The sequence below is a fragment of the Mauremys reevesii genome, linkage group 27 (genome assembly GCF_016161935.1).
Source record: "Mauremys reevesii isolate NIE-2019 linkage group 27, ASM1616193v1, whole genome shotgun sequence".
In the NCBI taxonomy this organism is placed as follows: Eukaryota; Metazoa; Chordata; order Testudines; family Geoemydidae; genus Mauremys; species Mauremys reevesii.
Window position 1 is genome coordinate 6,567,284 of NC_052649.1, and position 23,609 is coordinate 6,590,892.

Consider the following 23,609-nt stretch of genomic DNA (forward strand, 5'->3'; position numbering starts at 1 on the left):
TTCGGAGCAGGGGCTAATAAGCGATAAGGACCAGGATTGTGCTGGCCTCTACTTTTCCTAAAGCTTTCAAGGTGGCCTGTCTGGACTGATCTTTCCACAGACGTCACTCTCTGCATTAAGCGGCTCAGTGCAGCTGGGCAGCGGTGGAACTTACAAGCTCTGGAATTGGGAGAGAGCCAGGGCATTGGGTGGTTTCTCTGGGAAGGCGACAGGCAGGTTAAACGAGGGGGAAGGCAGAAGAGAAGAGAGAGACACTTACGTAGCTGGGACAAACATACGGGCTGTAGATTTCCTCATCACCGGGACAAGGATGTTACAGGCAGCTTAAGTTCAGGAGTTTGGGTTTTGAACAATAAGCCGAAGCAGCGACAGAGATACAGATGGACAGGCATCTGCCCCTAGGCAGGGGCAAACATCATGGTATGTAGTCAGTTACATCTAGAGGCGCGCACGCACGCACTCTCTCTCTCTCTCGTTACCACCATGCTGCCATAGTGTCTAATTTCCACTGAACACAAGCTATTGTGCTAACTGCAGTCAACATAACTATGAGTCCTCTAGGTAGCCACTTGCCAGGTCTTCCCAGCTTGGCTCATGTTCTCCAAGCCATCATCCTCGCAGACTTTTGTACGGCCCAGTCCGCCAAGCACGGACGTCTGACCTTCTGTCCACTGACCGCAAAGGGCTCTGGATCAGAGCCTGGGGCATTCCCAGCTAAGTCACTGGAACCACTCAGGTCCTTACTGGTGAGCAAGCGCTTTGCGGGGTCGGTGCTGAAGGGACCAAGTTCCCCAGACTCATTGCACCTCAGACCCCTGGGCGAGTTCTTGGCCTCCTATCCCTTGCTCGGAACAGCTTGTGTATTACCCGCTTCTCTCTCGTCACATCTGTGAGCTGAGCAGGCAGCCCACCCCAGCCCAGCAATGGAGGTTACTCAGGGCCGCACCCACAAGAACAAAATCCAGGCTCCCTGCCTCCCCCCCCTCAAAAAAACCACACACCTGGACATTATCTTAACAATGGAAGTCAATCTAGTTTTGAAAACAAGCCACACACACACTCACTCCCCCAATCAAACACTGCAGCCCCATGCAGAGTAGACGGCTGAGCTAACAACTCCAAGCCTTTAACAGAACCACGAATGGTCCTAACGGGGTCACACACAGGCTGGGCCCTTTCAGACACAAGGCATGAATTCGCTGGAGGACGCCCAAGCCAATGGATGATGCCCAGACCGACGGGCTCCCCAGCCTGTCGGGTGGCACAGGGCACACGGGTGCCAGAGAGCTTTCAGGAGAACCGAACCAGCCCGGCTGTAAACCTCAGACAGGGAGAGATGGAGTTTGAAATGTCAATGGATTGGCAACGCTCGCCACCCAGTGGTGGCACAGCAACACAGCAATAGTCATAACACCTGCGACGAGCTAACATCTACTTCATTAACTCCCTTTGGCCATCAGGAAGGCACTTGCTGAGCCCTTCGGCTTCCTGCCGCATTCCTGGTCTCTCTGCTTTTGCCAGCGGAGCCCAGAGCACTCAGCCTTTCACTTTACTCAGTAAGGCCTTAATCCTGTAACATACAGCAGGCCCCTGACTAATGCAATTGCAAAGGGGAAGCCAGGAATGTCATTATGCACAGAATGGTCCTGTTCTGTTTTTCATCTGCTCCCCTCAGCAACTGGAATAATGGGGGGGGGGTCACCCCCCTCCTCTAGCCCTCATCTCAGCGCTGCAGGGAGCCCCTTCTCAGCACTTAGCAGCCAGAAAGGATGGTGGACTAGCCACAACATGTGGGTGACAAAGTGGCATGCAGGGACTAGGGAATCTTTGGGGGACCTTAGCACCCCCTCCCCTTGCAAGAAAGGGGCATTTTCCCCTATAGGGCACACAGGATTCATCAGAGCAGGTTTGTCAAGGAGCGGAAAAATAGGAGTTGAACTGCCCGAGTCAGCCTGGCATTTCACACTGCACCGAGAATCCCATTTCAAAAACATCATCATCTCTGCACAGCAAAGAGCTTCCACATTCCCCCCAAGTGTCCAGTAACTGGGAGATCCACCTCCCCACAACTACTGAAGAAGGTTTTGCGGCGCAGAGCCACAGGCTCTATTCTCAGAGGACGAGTGAATCCAAGGTACAGAGCAGCGTACGTTGTATTTACACAGATTTACAACAACCCATTTCTGCAGCGGCTGACTGCAGAGTCTGAGGTCCTGTGGGCCACACGGCTTTATGACCAGATGTCCCCACAACGTGCTCGTGACATCTTCCAAGTCTACCGAGTCACCAGTTGGTTCACCAACATTTCCCACTTCGCCTGAAATCCCTCAGCAAGCTGAGAATCAAACAGATTTCATAACAGTGGAAACGGAAACGCACCATGCTGCCCGGTAGCACAGAAGAGCATTAATTACAGTGTGTGGGGGGGAGCGTGTGGGCGAGATGGATCGTTGATGTTCTAATGGAACGAGTCATGGGATTAGAATTAAAACTTCTGAAGGCAAAAAAAAGAGGAAACAAAACTAAGCTCTGGTGGAGGGTGACGTTTACCCAGGATTCTGGTGCACCCAGGAGTCAAAGGCGGCAGAGAGCAGGTCTCAGCATGGCCACAGGTTCTGGACAGGGACTCCATGAAAGTGCACAACAGCACCGCTTCTCGAGAGCGGCTGGCCTGAGACCCGGCATGCTGCTGCGAAAGGCGCTCAGAAGGTCTCACGTGACAGTTTCCATCAGGGAGGGGACAGCTCCTCTCGGCACGGCAGGCCCCCTCCCCGACAGCTTTAGTCTATTTTCAGAACGTCCGAGTTCGCCTTCAAGAGGTGCAGGCTGTCGTCACGGAGGAAACTGCAAGGATAATGAGAGCAGCGTGAGCGAGTTGGAGGCGGCGTGGCCTGTGGGGGCGGAGGGGGGTTCTAGCCAGAAACTGCCCCATTTGAACCCAAGCCATTGCAGTGGCAGCTAGTGCAGGCTAATTCCAAAAGAAAAGGGTCTTTTTTGTCAGAAATATCCAGGCAATGCAATATGGAGTCAGTGCCAGGGCAGAAGGGACACCGGGTCACCCAGTCTGACCTGTACCAGGCCACCACCTCTTCCCAGCAGCCGCACTCTGAACCCACCATTTTGTGTTCGCTATAGATCAGAAGTTGCAAGGAGGTTGGGGGTGCTGGCAGCTGGGTCAGGGGACCAGGAAGGCATGGGGGGGGGGGGAGCTTTGGGAATGGGATGCATCTTCTCTTTGGGTGGGATAGGGTGGACAGGCACACTCTGGGTGGGTGATGTCCAAATGCAGATCCTGGGGAGGGAGAGATGGGGCGGGGGGAAAACGGACTCCTGCATAACTGGACATAACACCGTCCCCCCCCACCGACCCAAACAGGCCTACCCAGCACGAGCGTCCTTGGGCAGAAGTGAAGTTGTGAGCTCCCGTCTGGAGCGGCAGCCAGGCCTGGCCGCCAGCGAGCGGTGCTCTAAAGGGCACCGCTCGCATAATTAGTTCCTACAGCTCACACCCTGTTAGCTTGTTAACCGTAATGAGCTCACATGACATTTACTCCGTCTGAAAACATCAACGGTGCCAAGTCCTTGCCCCGCGTTGGCTCCTGTGCTGCCAACACACGCGGCTCTGCACCGGGGGGCTTCCCTGCTGGGTTCCTGGTTTAGGCTATGTGGGCTGGTGGGACACTAATGGGGCAGGATTACACTCATGCTGAGGGATCCCGCACACTGTCTAGGTACTTGTATGGCCAACCGTCCCTAGTCCCTGAGCATCTCAGACTCGTTAATGCATTTACCCCCCGGTTCAGGTAGGGAAACTGAGGCACAGAGCCATTAGGTGACTTGCCCAAGATCAAACAGGGAGGCTGTGATCTCCAGAGTCCCAGGCCAGCAGCCTAACCACGAGATCTCCCTTCCTCCCTGCTCTCAATGTTGGTGGGTCGTAAGATCTGCCTGTCCGGACTGTGCTCCCATTTGGGAAGAACTCACCATAAACTGCTTGTTGCTGTGATGCCAAAGGCTAGAGAGAGTTCCCACTTTGCGAGTCAAGGGCACCCCTTTCCAGGCGTGGCTTGGTCTAACCCACCCTGCCAAGCTGGTGAGATCGGCTGGAGCTGCAGCACATGGCAGCGTGGCTGCATAACAGGGGATTACATTTCAGAGCTTCTTGCTGCGCTGTCTGCGTTCCTGCGGTAGCCACCCCAGGGAGTGGATCTCAAAGCGGGGAATTGCCTGGCGAATCATTGCACAGTTCTGTCGCCCAGACAGCCCCCCAGAGACCGCGCACCCGAGGCTGACCTGTAGAAGAGGACGTTGACAGGAATGGTGCTGATGTGCCAGATGGCGTGTGCGTCGAAGATCCAGAAGAGGGGCGGGAAGTCGAGGAGCTCGAGCAGCGCCAAGCCCTGAAGGAGCAGCACCACCACCACGCACTTCCGCACGTACGGGAGGCGCTGCTGGTTCCTGACGCACCAGCCCAGCCACCAGAAGAGGTTGAGAAGGCCTGGAAGGCAAGAGGGACGGGGCGGTGGATCTCACGGTCACAGGAAGCAGGACTTGCTCTTTGGGCTGGGTGGATGTTTGCTGCTCAGACGGAAGGGCAGCGAAGGAGTCACCTCCTCTACTCCACACCCACACGGTTACTCCCCACCTCCTGGAGCCCCACCCTGAACTCAGCTCCTCTTACCAATCTCGCTAGCCAGGATCAGGCTCCATTGAGAGCTGGCCAACACCCTGACCACCCTTGCCTTGCCTCCCCTCCCCCAAAGGCTGAGCTCACCCTCTTGGGGGGTGTTTCTGTCCTCTGCCAGCCCAAGGGCACAGAACCTGGCTGTAGAGACCGGGCCCTATAAGTGACTCAGCCCTCGCGTCACTCACCCACAGCACGGCTCACAAGCCGATATGAGTGTCATTTAAATGTGCCTCTGCCACGACGTTAGCTCCCCTCTCCCCGGCTAGCCCAAGAGGCAGGCAGCTCTCAGATCCAGGATGCATCCCACTGGGATGGGGGGAGACTATATTCCCCTCCAGCCACAACTGCCAACCGTCCCACAGTGCCTAACGTTGCCACGTCCCTTCCTCTTCACCCCGTGATCTTCTCCCCATAGTCACCCTTCCCCACTCCCCCGAACACGTCACCCTCTGGGGAATTAACAAGCCGCCGGCCAATCAGTGTCCTGATCACTTGCTCCTCTCAATTTGTCCCTATGCCCCCACCGTCCAGAGCCCCCCGGCGGTGTGCTGCAATGCACTCTGGGCCCTGCCTCAGGACCACGCTGACCCTGCAGTACCACAGAGCTGTAGGGACATAGGGACACCAGCCTCCCTGCTGCCAACGTAGCAAGGAGGCAGAGCGTGGCTGGAGGAAGGGGCATCACCACGGTGCCCATGTGGCACCCAGGCTTCAGTTGCACAGTCAGCTTCTCGTAGCCATCTACAGCCCATTCTGCCTTCCGGCTGCCTTCCTCTTTGAGAGCCTTTACGACACACCCAGGGTCATGTTTTCACACTTGCCTCTGAAGCCAAGAGGGCTGCAAAGTTACCCTGTTAAAAACGATGAAAACCGACTCTCACAAAACACGATGCCAGGAGCTGGGGCTCAAAGTAAACCATGGAGTAATGTGAGACTCGCGAGAACACGGAGAGCTGGGGACGTGAGAAATGGAGGCACCAGGGGAGAATGTCCGGCCTGACACCACAAGTCAATGGCAGGGGTCTGGGGCGGTGCCAGGCTACTCAGAAAGTGGCATTTCCATTAACTCGAAGGGGGAAGTCGGACTAGCACCATGTCAGGACTGTCCTGGTGATTTCCCCAGCCACACAAGCTGCAGTCCTTAGCTTTAGCAGACAAACAGCCACCCCACCTTGGGCTACGGAGAACACCAATTCCCAGGGACTGGATCAGCCCCTCTTTCCTCAGCACACAGATGCAGTGGAATAGCTAGGAGACGCCATCGCCAGAAAGTAGAGCCAGACAGACTCTGTCTAACCACCGCGGATTCCCAAATCCCGCCCAGGGGGTGACACTGAGCAGCATGTGGCGGTGTGTGAATTATATACAGTCCCATTGCTCATGTTCATTCCAAGTCACTACCAAAAACCGACCCGCCCACCCTGCCCCCACCTTCCAGCCTCCCCCGGGCCTTACCGATCGCCACGTTTGCGGCCATGTTGTAGCCATAATCAAAGCGCACGAGCGTCAGGTACGAGACATGGCAGGCCAGGAAGAGGATCAGAAAACCCCCAAAGGCATTAGCAAAGGCTGGACGTTTCAGACCCAGGGTCCTACAATGGAAACCGAAACAATGCAGAGAAGCTCTCAGACTCCAGCAGCTTACACAGCTCCTGCAGGACACACCAGCGGCTTCACCCCAGCTCCTGCAAGTCCAGGAGGTCTCACCTGATCTATTCCCAGCCGCTAGAGAGTCCCAGACTTCAAGGCCGGAAGGGACATCAGATCATCCCATCTGACCTCCTGTATAGCACCCGCCACCAACTCCTCCCAGCACCCGCATGCTAACCCCAAGCACCTAACGAGAGCCAAGTATCACAGCCCAGGGGAGTGCCGCAGGCAGAGAACAGGAGGGACCGAGGTGCACCAGTGCCCAGGGCACCCCCACAACGGCACAGAAACGATTAAGTGAGATACCCCAGAAAATCCTGGCAAGTGACCCATCCCCACATGCTGCGGAGGAAGGTGAAAAAGCCCCATGGTCACTGCCAATCTTATGTGGGAGAAAATTCCTTCCCAGCCCCACATATGGAGACCTGATAGACCCTGAGCATGTGAGCAAGAACCAGCCAGCCAAGGCCCTGAGAGAGAGAGAGAGACTGACTGCTCGGGGTCACCTCAGAACCCTGGCCCACCCCGCCGCCCAGTGCCCACCTCCAGCCATGGCCATCCTCGACGCTGCGGAGGAAGGGGATAAAACAAGACGCACCCCCCGCCCCAGGGACTCGATGGCATCTTCCTTTCTCTCCCTATGGCACACAACTGGGCTCAGTCTGGGGCAGCTGGTGCCACACAGGAGGTCAGACTAGCAGAACTAAAAGATCCTTCTGGCCTTATGCTCTTGGAAGTATAGAAGCTCTTTAGTATCTGACACAACCCCCTGGCAGAGGATGGATCTGCCCTTGCAGGGCAGAAGTCCGTGAACTCAGAGGTCTTTCTGCCTCTTAACTACTATGGATCTCCTAGCTCACCTTCCTGCCCCAGAAACAGCCAGGTACGGCGAGGCACTGGTGTACGCCAGCGCTTCCAGCTGAACGCGTTGGGCTGTGCTGACAGACAGCAATAAGAAGCCCCAAGCCCTGGGACACTAGCAGAATACAAACCTCACTGGCACTTACAGATAGCTACTTCTGTTCCTGAAGTGACTAACCCTAGCATGGGCACACACCAGCTCTGGCCAGGTCCAGATAATCCTTAGCCCAGCCATGAGTGCAGGGGACTGGACTAGACCTCTTGAGATCCCTTCCAGTCCTACAATCCTATGATGGGTCTCTTGCCTTCACTTCCTGAATGTTAGGCTGCAGCAATGCTGCTGTCCCTTATCGGAAGTTCAGAGCATTCCCCTCGGTGTGAGAAGTGGCACTCCCCAGCTCCTTGGCTAAACAAAGCCACAGTCAGGTTCCCATAGCACAGAGGGGAGGAGGAAAGTAAATACCAGGTTCCAGCTTATCTAGCTGCAGGGCTGCCAGCCAACTCTGTAGCTGTGAAGCCAGAGACACGCCCATCATCTCAGGGAGATAGGGACCGTAGGAAGCTCACCTGACACAGCACAGGTAGATGGAGTGCAGGATGACGGTGGAAGCGCAGAAGTAATCCATTTTCTGTGGGACAAGAGGCCGGGTTAGATCATTGGTAGAAGAGCAACAAAGAGAGCCAAGGAGGGACAGCAGAGACACTGATGAGCGTCAGGCAGATCAGGGTTTTAAAGGGCTGAGAGTTCTACAAATGGAACTTCCCACAATTTCTTTTCAAGAGTCTTTAGAACATATGTTGTGCACAGGAAGGCAACAATATCAGATTAGTTTCCAGGGGACTTAACTCCATCCTTACTCAGGAGCCACTGACAGTTTGCTCGAGTGAGCACTCCTCGGACTTGGCACACAGTGAACATAAATGGGCCGTAATGCTGAGAGACTATGTACTGGTCAAATCGACTGGATCAGGGCCCAGACAGACAGGACACAACGGGGTACAAGAAGAAATGCAGCCAGCTAGTCTCCGTGTGAATTCAATGTCTTTTCAGATGCTACAACGGGCTGCCTGTTTCTGGTATTTGTCCGGCAGTAGCACCTGGCAGCCCCACTCCTGGCCAGGACCCCACTGTGCTAGGTGCGGTACAAACAGAGAACAAAGAGACAGCCCCCAGCCCAAACAGCTGACAGTCCAAGTGTCAGAGACAAGCACTGGAGTCTGTGGTTTTACAGTCAGTCACATTTTCGTAGGTTTATCTCACATCACAGAGGGCACTGACACCTCTTGGAGGCTGCACAGATTCGTTAAACAGACCCATTTTTCAGGTCAGACAGATTCACCAGATCCCTTTCTGCAGCCCCCCAACTTCACGCCAGCAGCATAGGGGCATCTTAGAACATTATGGAGGTAAGGGCAGGTCTCTCTCAGCCACGTCTCAGCAGACACTGAACTAGAGAATAGCCATGTGTTCCTCACCCCCATTCACACCCAGGGTTTGCCTTGTAGATTTCAGGGGGTTTAGAAGCAAGGGTAGACAGCAGATCCTCAACTGCCGAGACATGCAAAGCTCCCACAGCAGGGTAACACTCACCTCGGTTACATCAGTCTCCCTTGTATGGAAGAGTGTAGACCAGAACCAGGCATTTAATGAAACCTAAGAGAGGCAGACAGTTAGATGTTCTGTATGAGACAGTCCCGCGCCTGAGAGAGCTGACGGTCTAAGAGAAACACAAGAGATGGGATTCAGTCGAGAGCGCGCACAAAAGGACAACTTGGGGGCAGACTTTTTACAAGCCCTTTAATGTTTAATAAGTGAAGGCACCATTGAACCAGAAAGGACATTTAATAGATGGGTCGACGTCTGTTCTCATGTGCACCCTGCAACACCACGGACACCAACAGAACTGCACAGAAGGAACTGAGGGCCTAACCTGACCTCCAGTCTATCGCCAGCCGTTGCCAAAGATCCTAGCGCTGTCCGGCCAGAAGGGACCATTACACTCATCTAGTCTGAGCTGCAGTATCACAGGCCATAGAACTTCATCCAGTAATTCCTGCGTCAAGCCCATGCCTCGTGGTAGGACGAGGGCCCTGTTCTCCTGACCTCTTGGTAAAACCTACAAGAGCACTTAGAAGAATTTCTTTTACTTTCTTTAAAGCTCGTTTCTACATGGTTTTGAGGTTTTCACCGTTTACATTTTTTTCTTTCTGCTGCAGTGTATCTATTTAAAAATAAAACAGAACTGAGGCATAGCTCCTAGATGACATTTATTGCAATTCTGTTTATACAGCTAAACTGGCAAAAATAATACCTGCTTCTCAGGGATTTTGTGAGCTTAATTAAATGCCTGGAGAAAGCTTTGCAATCCTTAGGTGAAAACACATTGTACCTCCAGCACGGTGCCTGCTATCTTATATAAGAGTTCCACGCCTCCTGATGCACAATTAACACCTGTTTTTTCCAGTCTCTCTCTCTCCCCTGCAACTCTTTAATCCCTGCAAGCAACTGAGCTCTTTCAAACAGGGTTATAAGATCATTAAATCAACAGCTTTGGGCTACATACCTGAGATGTTCATAGGGCCCACACCGAAATAATGCCCTCTGCTCTTCCAAAAGTATCAGCCCACAAGCCACAGTGAAGATTCAAAAAGGGGGACCCTGACCAGCTTTTCTTATTTTATTAAGGATAAACCTGAAGCAGCTCAGCCTTGCCGGGTGGGGATGTGGTGGAAAACAATCTACATAAAGTGATCTAGAACAGAGGAAGCAGAGCCCAGAGGTGTCTCCGATTACTAGATTAAGAAGATGCTCCTAAGTGACACAGGTAGGAGCTTCAATTGCCAGAGTGAAATCAATCATCGTGCAGAACTAAAGAAACCAGAAGCTGACTAAGCACAAAGAAACAATCCAAGCAAAGGTTAGAGTCCCTGGGCTGAAGCTCGGGCTCTGATGCCCAGGGAGGGGTGTGGGTTTCGGAGTTAGCTAAGGGAGGGATACGGCCCAGTGTATTGCAAAGAGAAGCAAGACTCCGATTTCCCTTTATGCTTCATCATCTCGTTAGCCAAGGCATGGGGTGGATGGGAGAGGATTAAGTGACTACCGCTAAGTGCCAATTGTTCGTTTGAATCACGTTTCCACTAAACAGCCCGTCAATCTCATTATCAAGAGTCCACGAAAACTGGATTTGAAGAAGCATGTAGCAAGGACTGGCAGCAGCTAATGGGGCTGTGCACATTTTTGGGATCAGCTGTTTAAATGCTCTGGAGCAGGGGTGGGCAAACTACGGCCTGCGAGCTGTTTTAAGCCGGCCCGCTAGGTCCTACTGGGGGGTGGGGCTGGGGGCCAGATCACCTGGCCCGGCCACACTCTGGCCAGGGCGCTGGGTCGGGAGCTGGACCATGTGGCACAGCTGGGTCCCGCTCCGTCCGGGGTGCTGGTTCAGGGGCTGCTCTGGCGCTCTGGTTGGGGGCCGCACCACGCGGTTTCCACAGCATGGACCCACTCTGGTGCTCTAGCCAGGGCGCAGGGTTGGGGGCTGCACCATGTGGCTCCCGGAAGCCGCAGCATGGCCCCGCTCCAGCTCCTATGCGCTCCAATGGCCCCCTCCGGCGCTCCAATGGGAGCTGCAGAGGTGGTGCCTGCGGATGGGGCAGTGTGCAGAGCCGCCTGGCCGCACCTCCACATAGGAGACGGAAAAGGGACATGCCGCTGCTTCTGAGAGCTGCTTCAGGTAAGTGCCGCTCAGAGCCTGCACCTCTGAGCCGCTCCCCACACCCCAACCCTCTGCCCCAGCCCTGATCCTCCTCCCCAAACCCCTCGATCCCAGCCCGGAGCACCATCCTGCACCCCAAACCTCTCATGCCCAGCCCCACCCCAGAGTCCGCAGTCCCAGCCGGAACCTGCACCTCTTCCCGCACCCCTGCCCCAGCCCTGATCCCCCTCCCACCCTCCAAACCCCTCGGTCCCAGCCCAGAGCACCCTCCTACACCACAAACTCCTCATCCCCAGCCCCACCCCAGAGCCTTCACCCCCAATTTTGTGAGCATTCATGGCCCACCATACAATTTCTATTCCCCACTGTGGCCCTCGGGCCACAAAGTTTGCCCTCATCTGCTCTGGAGACAAATGAACAGCCTTTGCTCACTATTAACGGTGCCTCGCCTGTCCTAGAACCATAATTGCAGGTGCTTTGATAAGCAGATCCAAAGGTTGTCAAATTTTGGTGGCGCTCCCATACATGCCTCTTTGTAGGCTCTGCTAAGACGCTGTAGAACAACTTCCCACAATGCTACTCCTGGATCAGCTGCCATCTCCACCCCATATGACTTCGCTGCACCTCCCATGGCAACACTGCACGAAGAGATGGGCTGCACTTGGAAAGCTACCCAGTGTTAGAACATGCGTTAACCACCCCGTATCAAACACGGCTTAGTCCTGGTCTCCAGCGAATGCTGTGGTGTTTAACAGCATGTCAGCCGGTCGTTAACTTGATAGGACACTGGGATTAACCCCAGCCAGCCCACACAATGTTAAACACATTCAACTGCCAAGAGTGGGTCAGACCCATGGTCCATGTGTCCTGCAGAGGCAGGTGTAGGATAAACTGCCACCCCACATCAAGTCTCATTGTGACTTAAGCACACAACAGTCCTTGTCCACACTTGGGCTCAGATCCTTAGAAGGTACCCGGGCACCTAAAGAGGCACACGGCCGCCTACATCCACCATTTTAGGTGCCACTGACATTTTCAAAACGGCCGCTCCACAGCTGCCTAGGCACCTACATTTCCAGCGTCGGCATTTGCAAAGCACTGACCTTGCCCGACAGCTGCTCAGAGCCCTAGTTCAAGCCGAAGCCCAGAAGCAGGAACTCCAATTTCGCCAGCAGAGCCTGGTCCTGCAGGCATGCTCCCAGCACACCTAACACCTGTTACCTGCCCCCCGACATCAGGAGGGCTGGAGGCAGCCATCCAATCGGTGGAGAGGCTGCAGAGCATCCACATGAGACAGTCGGGGTACAGGGTAATGCAGAGCAAGAGTGAGAAGAAGTGTCCAGTGAAACAGGAAACAAAGAGACAGGGATTTGGCTGCTAGGGCACACATGACTTAGGCACCTAAGCCAGGTCAGCCCTTACCTCCAGGAGAGGGTTCACAGCTGAGGATCCTGGGCAGACGAAGGCACTTCTCTCAGACTGTGTGCACCAAGCCAGCCCCTTCAGTGCCTAAGTCCCTCTCCTCAGCTAGCTTACGCAACTCCCCACCCAGCTAGCCAGCGGCTGAAAAAATCCTTTCCTGAGGCACCCAGCTCTCCCCATGCACTGCGTGCCCTGCTCTGGGCTGAGAGTTGCACTGGGCGGCAGGCCCCCTAGGAGTCAGGCCGAGAGGAGAACTCTGGATACTTTTAAGAACTTGGGCCTTCACGTTTCAGATTGTATAGTTAGCAGCATTCCAACTCCCAGTGCCGACAAAGCCTATGGGAGAATCCTTCCCTGTATCCAGCAGTGGAATCACAACAGTCACAAAACACTGTTGAACACAAGCCTGTTCTACACAGATACCAGCCAACCCTGCACCTAGGGCCTGCTCTTGTACTGAAGTCCCAGGGAGCTGACAATACTCAGCATCTCATAAGACCAGTTCCCTAAAGCACAGGCATAGGGCCAGACAACACAAGCACTGTTACAAGGTTTAAAAGGCCAAGACGAGGGCTGGATAACTGTATGATCGATATCATCTGTAATGATGCACTAAGAGTAAATCAAATCTCATGCTTCAGGGAACAGACTGACAACCACAGGGTCAGGAAGAAAACTCCCCACCACATGCAACTGGGCACGGTTAGCCAGGAGCATTTTCCACCTACTTCTGAAGCATCAGGTGTTGGCGTCGGCTGGAGGCAGAATCCTGATTTAATGGACCAGGGTAAGTTCTATGCACCTGTGAAGTTCCAACCGTAAGCTCAGTGACAGAGCCCTGGCTACCAGGGACCATCTGGGCAAAGGTCCTTCTACCAAGTTCTAGCAAACTCACAAAAGAAAGTCAATAGGGACACTGTGAAGGAGCCAAACAAGGCAGTTAAAGGAAGACGAAATGTTTAAGGCGTAGATGACAGCTGGGTAACGGAAGAATAAGAACAAAGGGGAAAAAACCCTCCGTGGAGCTGTAAGAAATAAATCGCATTTCAAGGAGGAAGGAAAACCAAGCCAAAGGCTAAATTAATAAACCCAGGAAGCAAACACGGTTTAATCAGTCAAAAATTGATACTATCAAATAGCATGGTGCTGAAAGCTGGAGCAGTGACGCGTAGTCACCTTGCAACAGACAAAAAGAGGCAAATCCTGCTCTCAGCAGCAGGCGTAAACCAGAGTAACTCGATTCATTGGCCTGGCTGGATTAAAATAGAGCAATTTTCCAACAGAACCCAGAATACTAAGCAGCACTCTTACAGGCCCTGGGGGAGAAGGCGCACTGCTGTACTCGGCTGCCACAGAGCTGCCAGATAATCCAGCACCACACAGTACAGCACCTGCAGCAAGTCTAGGAGGCTGCAACCCAAGGAACTCAGCAATACAGAATGAGTCAAGTTAATCTGTTGCATTAAAATGGCAATTCACAGCCCCACACAGTGACAGCGGAGGGTCTGTTCTCTTCCACGCACACACAGCACTATTCATTGCTAACTCAAGAGCCCCATAATGTGCGGTTGGGAACAATACACAAGGGGAATTTATAATCCCCTTTGGGCAAGGTGCAAGGTCACGTTTCCTTGTATCTAAAGGAAACCTGAGTAGTGTACTCCCCCATCTATCTGTCCTCACTGCACGTATGTAGTTTGCACACTGCTTTCACTGTCCTAGAAGTAGGCAAGCTATTGTGCAGGAATTATTTTTGCTAATCCACCAATTCACCTTTTTAAAAAGCTTTGAATTTCGAATGAAGCAGGTTTGTTGCCATCTTGGATGACCTCATAATAGGACCCCATAATAAAGGACAATTTATCTCTCTTTTCTTTTTTAAAGCAGTGCGTATTATTAACCATTAGAACTAACTAGCTTCAAATCAAGCCTGGACGCTCGTTTGGAAGAGATGCTGTAGCCAAACACAAGTAATCGGGCTCAGATTCTATGGTGTGCGTTAGAGGTCAGACGATTGAATGGTCCCTCAGGATGCCTCAGACTCTGAGCAGTCCGCAGTCTTGCACTGCAGAGATGGACGTAACCACCATGTGCAGCCCGGCAAAAATCAGCGCAAACATTCACCAATCCAGGCACAACGGCCACTCACATCCCTTAGCCCAAAGCTGAGGAAATTATATTTTCAATGCCATGAACAGGGTCTAAATCTCTCTGTCACAAGTTCCCATTTAGTCCCTGGGGATAAATGAATAACAGGGCTGTGGAGGATTTCTGTTTACAGCTGAGACCCCGGTCAGGCTCCATGAGAACTGGGGTTGTGGTCAGCACACTGGGAGACACAGAGATAAGTCACGATTCATTTCTAATTCTCTAGGCACTAAATGTGGCTAGAGCCGAGCTCTATCCAGCAAACCTGCTTCTAGAAGACCCTTGAAGTGGGATTCCAGACACGAGTTCATTCGTTCTCCAGATTCTCTCCTCCTTGGACACAAATTGTTACACCCAGTATTTACAAGTGAGGGCCAAAATCTGGTCCCTGTCTCCAGAATCACAGAAACGGCTTGGGCAGCCGGGCACAGGACAGGACAGGCCAGGACAAGACATGGATGGGCCTTTGCCCAGTGCCTGGCCAGGCTACTTGCATGGTGTCAATTTCAGGATCAAGAGCAATGTGTGTGAAATCTCTGCCATCACTTAGCAGGGATGTGCTTCCTAAAAAAAAATCTAAGCCGTTCAAAGTGAAAGCCGCAAGTTACCCAAGTGTCTTTCATTTTCAGGGAGAAACTCCTCCTGGGGCTATTGTATTCTTCCTCCCTCAAGTACCTCCTCAGTTTCAACAGATCTGATACCCCTTGTGCTTTCAAACAGTTCCTGCACGCCACTCCAGAGGTGGCTGCATTTTAGCAAGCCCTTCTGCAAATGGCTGGGGATGCAAAGCGCTATCTAAATGAAAGTTATTATAAACAGTCACTATTAAAAACAGAACAAAACAGGAAGTTCTATAAAGGGGTTGGGGAGGAGGAATGAAAGGAAGGAGGAGAGGGAACACGCCACAGAAGTTTCCAAACTACCTACCCAGGCAAAGGCGATACAGGTGTGGTACATGGGAGATGAAGGCGGGACGGATGCTTTGTATCTAGTCAACATCACAAAGTTGGCAAGTCCGTTAAGGAAAGAAGCAAAGGCAGATGCAGGTTCCTGGAAGAACAGGAAGCGGGAAAAGGGCCACTAAAAAATAAAAGTAGAAGGGGAAGGGAAAAGAGGGACACAGTTAACAAGGCGAATTCACGCTTCCCATTTTTCCCTGCCAGCTGGAGGTGTCAGGAGTTAAACCTTCTACCCTGCTGGAACCGCCAGACTGGAGCTCCAGGTGAAAAAAATTTCAAACACTCTGTTCTAGGAACAAGTCTGAGCTATGTTTTAAATCTCACCTGCTTTCATAGTAACTTTCATCTTCCTCTTTCTAGCTGCTGGGGCTGGCCGGCTTGGGGCTGCTGAGGCCGGCCAGCCAGCCTGGGGATTAACTGGTAAGACTAACACTTACCATTAACATTTTACATCCCTAACAGAGACCAACTTGCCCAAGGTCATACAGGACAGTCTGTGGCAGAGCCAAGAATTAAGCCCCGTTCCAAGTGCCTGAACCACAAGCCAAACCTGTCTCTCTATACATTCCTCAGGATGCCTAATGGAAACAGGATCAATGCTGAAATCAGAGCTAAGTCAAGCCCAGACACGCATGCTTAAGGCTCTTCCACTCACCGGGTTATCAGGGGCATTTGGCACAGAAACAGGAGTGGAACGGGGGGGTTAAATGATCTTGTTTAAAATTCTTTTGAGCCTCTCTGAAGATGCCAGGCTCCCCTGGGATCAGTAGCGATGCACCATTCAAAGAGGTCACAGGATCCAGAAAGCCCTGATAGGCTCCTGGTATCAGCGATGGGCTAGAAAAAATGGCATTTGGGGCCTCTCTAGTGAACCCAGAAGTGCCGGCAGATTTTAAATGAGGATGGAAAGGATTTTTCTTTGTTTAGAAGTTTCATAAAAAAATGTGTGTGCTGGATGCTCCCAGTAGGCTTCTCAGTGGGAGCCTTCAAGCACATATGAAAACAATAAATAATTCAGAATACTCTGCCTTTCCTCTCACCTTCTACGCCAGGTTCTCAGAGAGATTGGCAAACATTAATGAATTTAGCCACGGTAACCCCCCTGCACGTTCATATTATTCCCCCACTCTTATTTTTACTTTTTACACAGCTCTCCCATGAGGGGTTCAGACCAAGGCACTGCAGGTCTGATTTTCAGAGGAAGCAGCGTGCCCAGCACTTCAACTGAAGTCAATGGGAGCTGCAGGCATCCAGCACTGCTGAAAAACAGGACCTGGGCATCTTAAGGCGGGCACTTAAAAAACAGAAGAGCCTAAACTAGATGGTACTTTTGAAAACCCCAAAGTCAAATCTAGGTCTGCTGACTCCCAGGTTTAACCACAGCCCATCCTTACTTTCCACAGCACTAGGTACCAATCACCTGCACAAAAAAAGATCCTGTTTCTCATGCAGAGATCAAGGGGTGAGAAACACGGACAAAAGAACTTGCAGGAGATGAATAGTTTCTAAATAACAAGTCACCTTCCCCCTGCACTGGCAGGTTGCTAATGGTACCAACCAAGTCATCCTTTTCTATGAAGCAAAGGACTTCATGGCACAGGTCGGGTGGTGAACTGGAACCAAGTGCCCATAGGCAGGGCACAAGCAGTTCCCTGAAATTACAGGACTCTCTCTTGCCACAAGGTTGATCCAAGAACCAACAGCTGGTAGTTTGCCAAACCAGGCAAAGATAGAGGCATTCCCATGGCTGCAGCACAGGTCACAGGAGTTCTGATCTGGGGCCAAATGGCTCTGTGCCAAATGACAGCTCACCTTGCCATGGAACTGAGGCACTCTGTAACCTTCCTGGACATAAAGCCCCACTGTAAGCCACATGCACTCATATTTACAGTCATCTCTGCAGGTCCAGCCTGAAAGAGACACAAAGAGGAGAGACGGAGCCACTTATTCGGAGGTGGTGACAATGTCATGTCGAGTTTATTTTAGCAGTTCAGGCTGCTCACATCCCCAGCAGACGGAGGAGGAGGATGGGACAGAAAGGTCTCTGCGGAATGTAGCTCAACACCCAGGTGCCTATTGCAGGAGTTGATCTGACTATCCCTTTGGTAGTGTCAACATCCCCTTTCATACCTCCTGCTTTGCATATGTAATAAGCTAAGGTACAAGGAAATCAACTGACTGACTTAAGTTCTGAAGGCACTGGCACTAGGTGGCGTTTTCTGACTGCTATTCTTGTGCATTTGCAGTAAGTTACCGTCACAGATAAACAAGGAACCTGAGAATATGATCTCCAACAGGCAAAGGTGACTGTTCCGAATTCTGAGGCCCTTCTACTGGTTCAGAGGACACATCTACTCAGCAAAGAAAAACCCAGGGCTGGCCTGTGCCTGCCGACACAAGTTTGCAGGGCTCGGGCTGTGGGGCTGTTTCACTGCAGTGTAGATTTCTGGGCTTGGGCAGGAGCTTGAACTCTGGGACCCTCGCAGGGTCCTGGAGCCCAGAAGTCTATACAGCAATGAAACAGCCCCACAGCCTGAGCCCCACAAGCCCAAGTTGGCTGGCACGGACCAGCCAAGGGTTTTTCTTTGCTGTGTAGGCATGCCCAGAGCAGGTACAGTGCAGGCAGCAGCACTGCAAGACCCTATGCCCACATACCTCAGTCTGAACAGGAAGCGACACCTCTAGAGGAAAGGTTTCTGCAGCCCATTTAGTCCTCAGTACACCTGCTAAGATTATCAACAAGCAGGCCAAACAGGGAGGTGGGTTGTGTGATGTGGACACCCGCCCACTAGAACTGTGCTGAGAACCACCCTACCACTCATCAACGGAGCAGCCAGAGGGTTACAACTTTTACTACTGCTATCGAATGGATTTAGATGGTCCCATCAGTTCCATAAAATCTTTCCTCTCCCCTGGGTGATCCAGTTTGTGTTAAAGGTTGGTGCTGATTCACTTCTGCTACTTGTGCGCTCTCTCTCTCATGTTATCTATCATTCTCATGACCGCTGCACCTCCAAGGCATCTGGTGTAACAGAGGCTAGGTCTACACTGGGGGGGTGGGGGGAGGGAAGAGTTGACCTAAGATACGCAACTTCAGCTACGTCGGCGTATCTTAGGTCGATTTACCTGGCCGTGAGGATGGCAGCGAGTCGACCGCTGCCGCTCCCCCGTTGACTCCGCTTCCGCCTCTCGCGCGCGGTGGAGTTCCGGAGTCAACAGCAGAGTGATCGGGGATCGATTTTATCGCATCTAGTGTAGACGCGATAAATTGATCCTCAGTAGATCAATCACTACCCGCTGATCTGGCAGGTAGTGTAGACATACCCTAAGCAACTGAACCCACCCACAGGATCAAAAACATAGCAAGGAGACCCACAGGGAAAAACTGGTTCCTCTGAACAGCCTCAGGATCAGTTTACTTCTCTCACTTAAATTCTAGACAAGCCTGGGACCTTAAATTCAAAATTTTGTATCATGGACTTAATAAAGACCCTGGATGTACGGCTCATTACAATAATCTATAACCCACTAACCCTCCTTTGTCCTACTACCGCAGAGGTGTTGACTGCCCTCTTCACCTTGAAAGGTCTCTTACATGCTCACTCCGTATGCAAAGCAACCTGCTCCACCTCGTATTTAGCGGCAACACTCAGATTACCTTTCCTAGATCTGAAAAGCGCTCGACGGAAGCACGGACGTCAGTCCAATCAGAGATAGGACCTCACCCACCTTGGCTCACTGGCTGCACTGTCAGCCTGGACGTGTCCCGGTTTCACCTCTGTCAGGATGCCCAGAACCTGTTCCCTTTCGAGTGACTTATCACGAGGTTTGAGGGAACCAGGTTCCAGGCAGGGAAGGGAGAGACCTGGGCTCTGGGAGAACTGGTGGTGGTGGTGGTGGGGGGGGGTTTTGCCGAGGATGCTGATGGCAGGAGTTTTGTGGCTCGGGGGGGGGGTGCCCTACAGGCGGGGGTCTGGGAACGCCAGGGCAGGCACGTGCTGGGGACTAGGGGGTGAGGACAAGGAGCCGGGGGGGGGGGGGCACAGCATTGGGGGGGCATCAGCAATGGAGCCAGGAGAGGGGCTGCTGCTGCCAGGCCAGTAAGAGGCGCCTGGGGCCGGGTGCCCGCCGAAAGGGGAGGGGCTCCAAGCGGAGTGGGCGTGGCCAGGACCCCGAGGGGGCGGGGCTCGGCCGGCGGTACCTGTCAGGCTCATGTAGAGCGGCTGCCGGGAGCGGAAGTGCCGCAGGCCGGCCCCCGAGCAGTTGCGCCGCTCGCACTGGGCCAGGCAGTCCCGATACACTGGCTCCCGATCCCCCTGCGAGCCCCGCACCGGGCCCGGCGCCGCTGCCGCCCCGAGCAGCAGCAGCAGCAGCGCGGCCCCTTTCGCCGCCATCCCGCCGCCGCCGGACCATGGGACTACCGCTTCCGGCCGCACCGGAAGGGGCCGCTTCCCCCCGGAAACACGGGCCGCGCACAAACGTTCCTCGCTGCGGGCGAAGGGACTCATGGGAAAAAATATCTGGCCAACCCCCACCCGGACAGAGGGGATCATGGGAAATAGTGTCTACTCCCAGGGCAGAGAGGATCATGGGAAATAGTTACTGACAGCCCAACAGGGCAGAGAGGATCATGGGAAATAATGTCTACTCCCAGGGCAGAGAGGATCATGGGAAATAGTTACTGACAGCCCAACAGGGCAGAGGGGATCATGGGAAATAGTGCCTGACAGCCCAACAGGGCAGAGAGGATCATGGGAAATAATGTCTTATCCTCCCAGGGCAGAGAGGCTCATGGGAAAGTGTCTGTTCCTCCACCCCGCAGGGCAGAGAGGATCAGGTACACAGACACTGAGGTTCATGGGAAAGCATCCCACCCACACCCGGAGAAGAGAGGATAATGGGAAATGGTGTCTGTCTCTCCAGGTTGAGAGGCTTATGGGAATGAATATCCAATCCCCAGGTTTCCACTGAGGTAGTTGAGCTCTGAAGGGAATGTTGTCTAGTGGTTAGAGCAGGGGAATCTGGAATCCTGGGATTGGATATTGGTTCCCATAATCCTGCTCTCCAAACTCCCCTGCTCTAACTACTAGACCCCAGTCCTGTCAGAGCTCGACAGTCTGCGCACACACAAGAGCAAGGCCCCTAGATTTCAGTGGCCTGCTTCTGGTTTGCAATTTCTAAGCCATTCCCTATGGTGCCTTCCTAAAGCCCTAATACCATAACAGTCAGCAGCTGCAACCTGGGAGACCTTCTTCTGTTTGCAGTAACAGGGTTTGTATCCTCTTGGCTGCAACTGCTAGATGGTAACATGATCACAAACACACAGGCAGGTCTGTGTTCAGTACAGGTGCAGAGTCCTATCCTGGTCCTGCCCGTTTCCCCCTCCAAGACGGACAGGCCCAGCACATCAGAGAGTGAAACTGCTATTGTCTAATGCTAGAGCAGGGGACAAAAGTAGGGAATGAAGGTAGGATGAGGAAACAAATTTCCCCAAACCAAGGCCTTGTCTACACACACATTACACTGGTTTAACTTAAATAGGTTTTTTTAACTGATTTACTTAGACAAGTGCAAAGCCTGTGTGGACACATTTTGGTTTAAAGAGTAGTTTATTTTCATGCATCTTAAACTGATTCCTAATCAACATCAGCCAAACCAAAACCTGGTTTAAAGCAAAGCCATCGCACCCACGTGGCCTTTTGCACCAGTTTAGTTAAATCAGTTTTAAATCACACCTTCAGTTAAAACATCAGCAACTTTCTCATACAGACAAGAGCTCAGTTAAACACGTGCAAATCTGTGTGTAAACAAGACCCACAAAAGGTAATGCCTTAATGCTAAATTGGCAGAGGGTTTGATTTGGAAATATCCAGGCCAAAAGGAACTCCAGTTCCTCCACCCTATCCCCCAAGACCCCTTCAAAACAAAGCCACTCTCTCACTGTCCAATAGTTCCAGGACAGCGCTCGCCTAACTTAGTTCTATCTTGCGGAGTAGATGAGATCACACTGTTTGTAAACTGTGTCCCTGAATCAGGGTACAGCTGTCAGCCCGCTTGGCCCTATCTACACTCCAAGATGCAAATATGTTGTAACCATCCTTGTAATGTGACAAGGTCCCCTGAGACCTCTTCTTTCTTCTCTCTTGCCTGCACTCTCTCAACCCCTGGACCTGTCTCTGTCTCTCCCTGCCCACTCTTTCACACACATCCCAACTGCAACACAATTGCACGGATTGTAAAGTGGTGCCTGGCTATTATCAGGGACAGATTACAGGGAACACGAGCAATAAACTTGTTTTCCTGCCTTCTTTTTCCCTCCCATTTTCAAATGGCTGCAGGAAAGGGAGAAAAACAATAACAACAGATGGATTTTTTTTTTATTTTTTTTTTTTTGGCTGCCTGGAAGGCTCAGCAGAGGCTTGAATGGAGTTCATTCTCTAAGAGCCCTTCCTGCTTCCAAGATTTCCTTCCCCAGGGTCTAATCTCTCAGGCCGACTCCTCCCCCAAACCACCCTCTCCTGACCACACTCTCCTCTGAGACAGAACTGTGGCAGCCCATTATAGCCCTGATGAGGACTTCCAGCCACGGGAGGAAATGAATGGAAAACTGCCAAATATAGCAAGCTCTGTCTATTAGTCTTCTGAGGCTGGTAACAGGAATTAAGCACCAACTTCCCAGCCATGGGATCCTGCTAGAAGTGCCAATACCTGCTCAGCTTCAGATCGCACATGCTATCCAGAGATACATATACCCTCTTGGACACCATCCAACTGCCCCAGGCTAGGCATCTCCACTTAGGATATTAACAAGCAGACTCCCCACCCTGCACTGTCTGTTTACGATATTGACTAGAAATACTCTCTTGTACTCAAGTTATTGACCTCTGTTTATAATCCAGAAAATTACAAAGAAAACTAGTCTCTTCTTAACAAGACACTTTCTCCTTCTCCAGGGCCTTTAATCCAAGGGCCTCAAGCTTTCAGAGCATTAAGTCTTGCAACCTCCCTTATTTAAGTTTTATTAAGCTAATTTAGAGCAGGGGAAAGTATGAGAGAAATAACCTGCCCGAGGTTACACAGCTGGGTTAGTGGCAGATCTAGGAACTGAACCTAGGTGTCCTTTTCCCCAGACCCTTATCACTAGACCAACTTCTCTTTACTTATGATAGTGACTAGTTAGTCCCTTCCTCTTGGGATAGGTTCAGCTCTAGCTCCAGGTGAACAGTGAATGGAAATTATCACCATCCAATGGCTGTTTGGTGGCTTGTGTGAATGAATTTGGGGGTCTCAGCTAGGAATTATCTGAGAAAGGGGGAGTTTGTGGAAAATGTTAATGAAAACCATTATTTTTTTCATTTAAGTTTTTCATGGTAAATTTAATCTTTTTGGTTAAAAAACACTTTTTTATTTGGAAATGCCACTATGGTGCCTCATGGGAGTTGTGGTTTGGGTGTCTCATGCTCCCCTTTTGCTCTGGGGGCTATGTTTCATGGCTGGACTACATCTCCCATGTGGCCTACATTTCCCATGATGCATCATGGTCTCCTCTCCTGATCCACTGAGAGATGAGGTTGGGCACCCTCTGTGCAGTGGGTCAGAACCAAACTGTGCTGTGGTTCCCTGATGGATGGTGTGGCATTTTGAGGGCATCTTCTGCATGAGGCAAGGATTCCCTCCCAGAGAAGATTGGAGGGCATCTTTTAATAGATTTTCAGGCTATTCTGATTGTCTAGTGGTCTGACCTCCAAACTGATCTCCTTGGTCTTCCCATGTTGTCCCAGTCAATCAGAATGGCTGTAGCAGTCTGATTCCTCTCCCAATAGGCAGTGATAGACCCAAGCTACTAAATTCTGATCCAACTGAAACTTTCCTAATGTTGTGAGGTGTTCAGATGCAGGGGGTTGGCTGAGACTCAGCTATACCATCAGGGGTTGAATTGACAACATCTCCTGCAGGGATGCTCTCCCAAGTTCCACCCTCAGATCAAATTCTGCCCATAGCTAAGTTCATGGAGGACAGGTCCATGAACAGCTATTAGCCAAGCTCCAGGTGCCCCTAAACCTCTGACTGCTAGAAGCTGGGACTGGACAACAGGGATAGAATATCAAGGTTGGAAGGGACCTCAGGAGTCATCTAAGTCCAACCCCCTGCTCAAAGCAGGGCCAATCC

The 23,609-nt window shown here is 52.1% G+C and overlaps 1 protein-coding gene across 3 annotated transcripts; it reads right to left on the bottom strand.

The window, feature by feature from the left end:
* Nucleotides 1–1,013: 1,013 nt before the first annotated feature.
* PGAP3 (post-GPI attachment to proteins phospholipase 3) lies at nt 1,014–19,924 on the bottom strand. 3 transcript variants are annotated; one of them, XM_039516513.1, is made up of 8 exons: nt 19,642–19,834; nt 17,253–17,350; nt 15,409–15,561; nt 8,790–8,852; nt 7,766–7,827; nt 6,143–6,279; nt 4,294–4,498; nt 1,014–2,844 (listed from the first exon to the last, which is right to left on the bottom strand). In XM_039516513.1, exons 1-8 carry the CDS (start codon nt 19,832–19,834, stop codon nt 2,781–2,783), a joined length of 975 nt encoding a protein of 324 aa, XP_039372447.1. In that variant the 3' UTR covers nt 1,014–2,780. The 3 variants fall into 3 exon arrangements, with proteins under 3 accessions (XP_039372447.1, XP_039372449.1, XP_039372450.1); XM_039516516.1 differs by lacking the exon at nt 19,642–19,834 and adding an exon at nt 19,099–19,130 and having other exon boundaries at nt 2,781–2,844; XM_039516515.1 differs by lacking the exon at nt 6,143–6,279 and having other exon boundaries at nt 19,642–19,924.
* Nucleotides 19,925–23,609: the final 3,685 nt, after the last annotated feature.

What these genes read in the sequence shown, in the direction of transcription:
- PGAP3 (XM_039516513.1), bottom strand. Translation starts at nt 19,834, where the DNA reads ATGGCGGCGAAAGGGGCCGCGCTGCTGCTGCTGCTGCTCGGGGCGGCA. An exon ending in GGGAGACTGATGTAACCGAG is followed by an intron (nt 7,828 to 8,789) that starts GTGAGTGTTACC and finishes CTTGTCCCACAG; the next exon opens with AAAATGGATTACTTCTGCGC. An exon ending in GGCCGCAAACGTGGCGATCG is followed by an intron (nt 4,499 to 6,142) that starts GTAAGGCCCGGG and finishes CTTGCCTTCCAG; the next exon opens with GCCTTCTCAACCTCTTCTGG.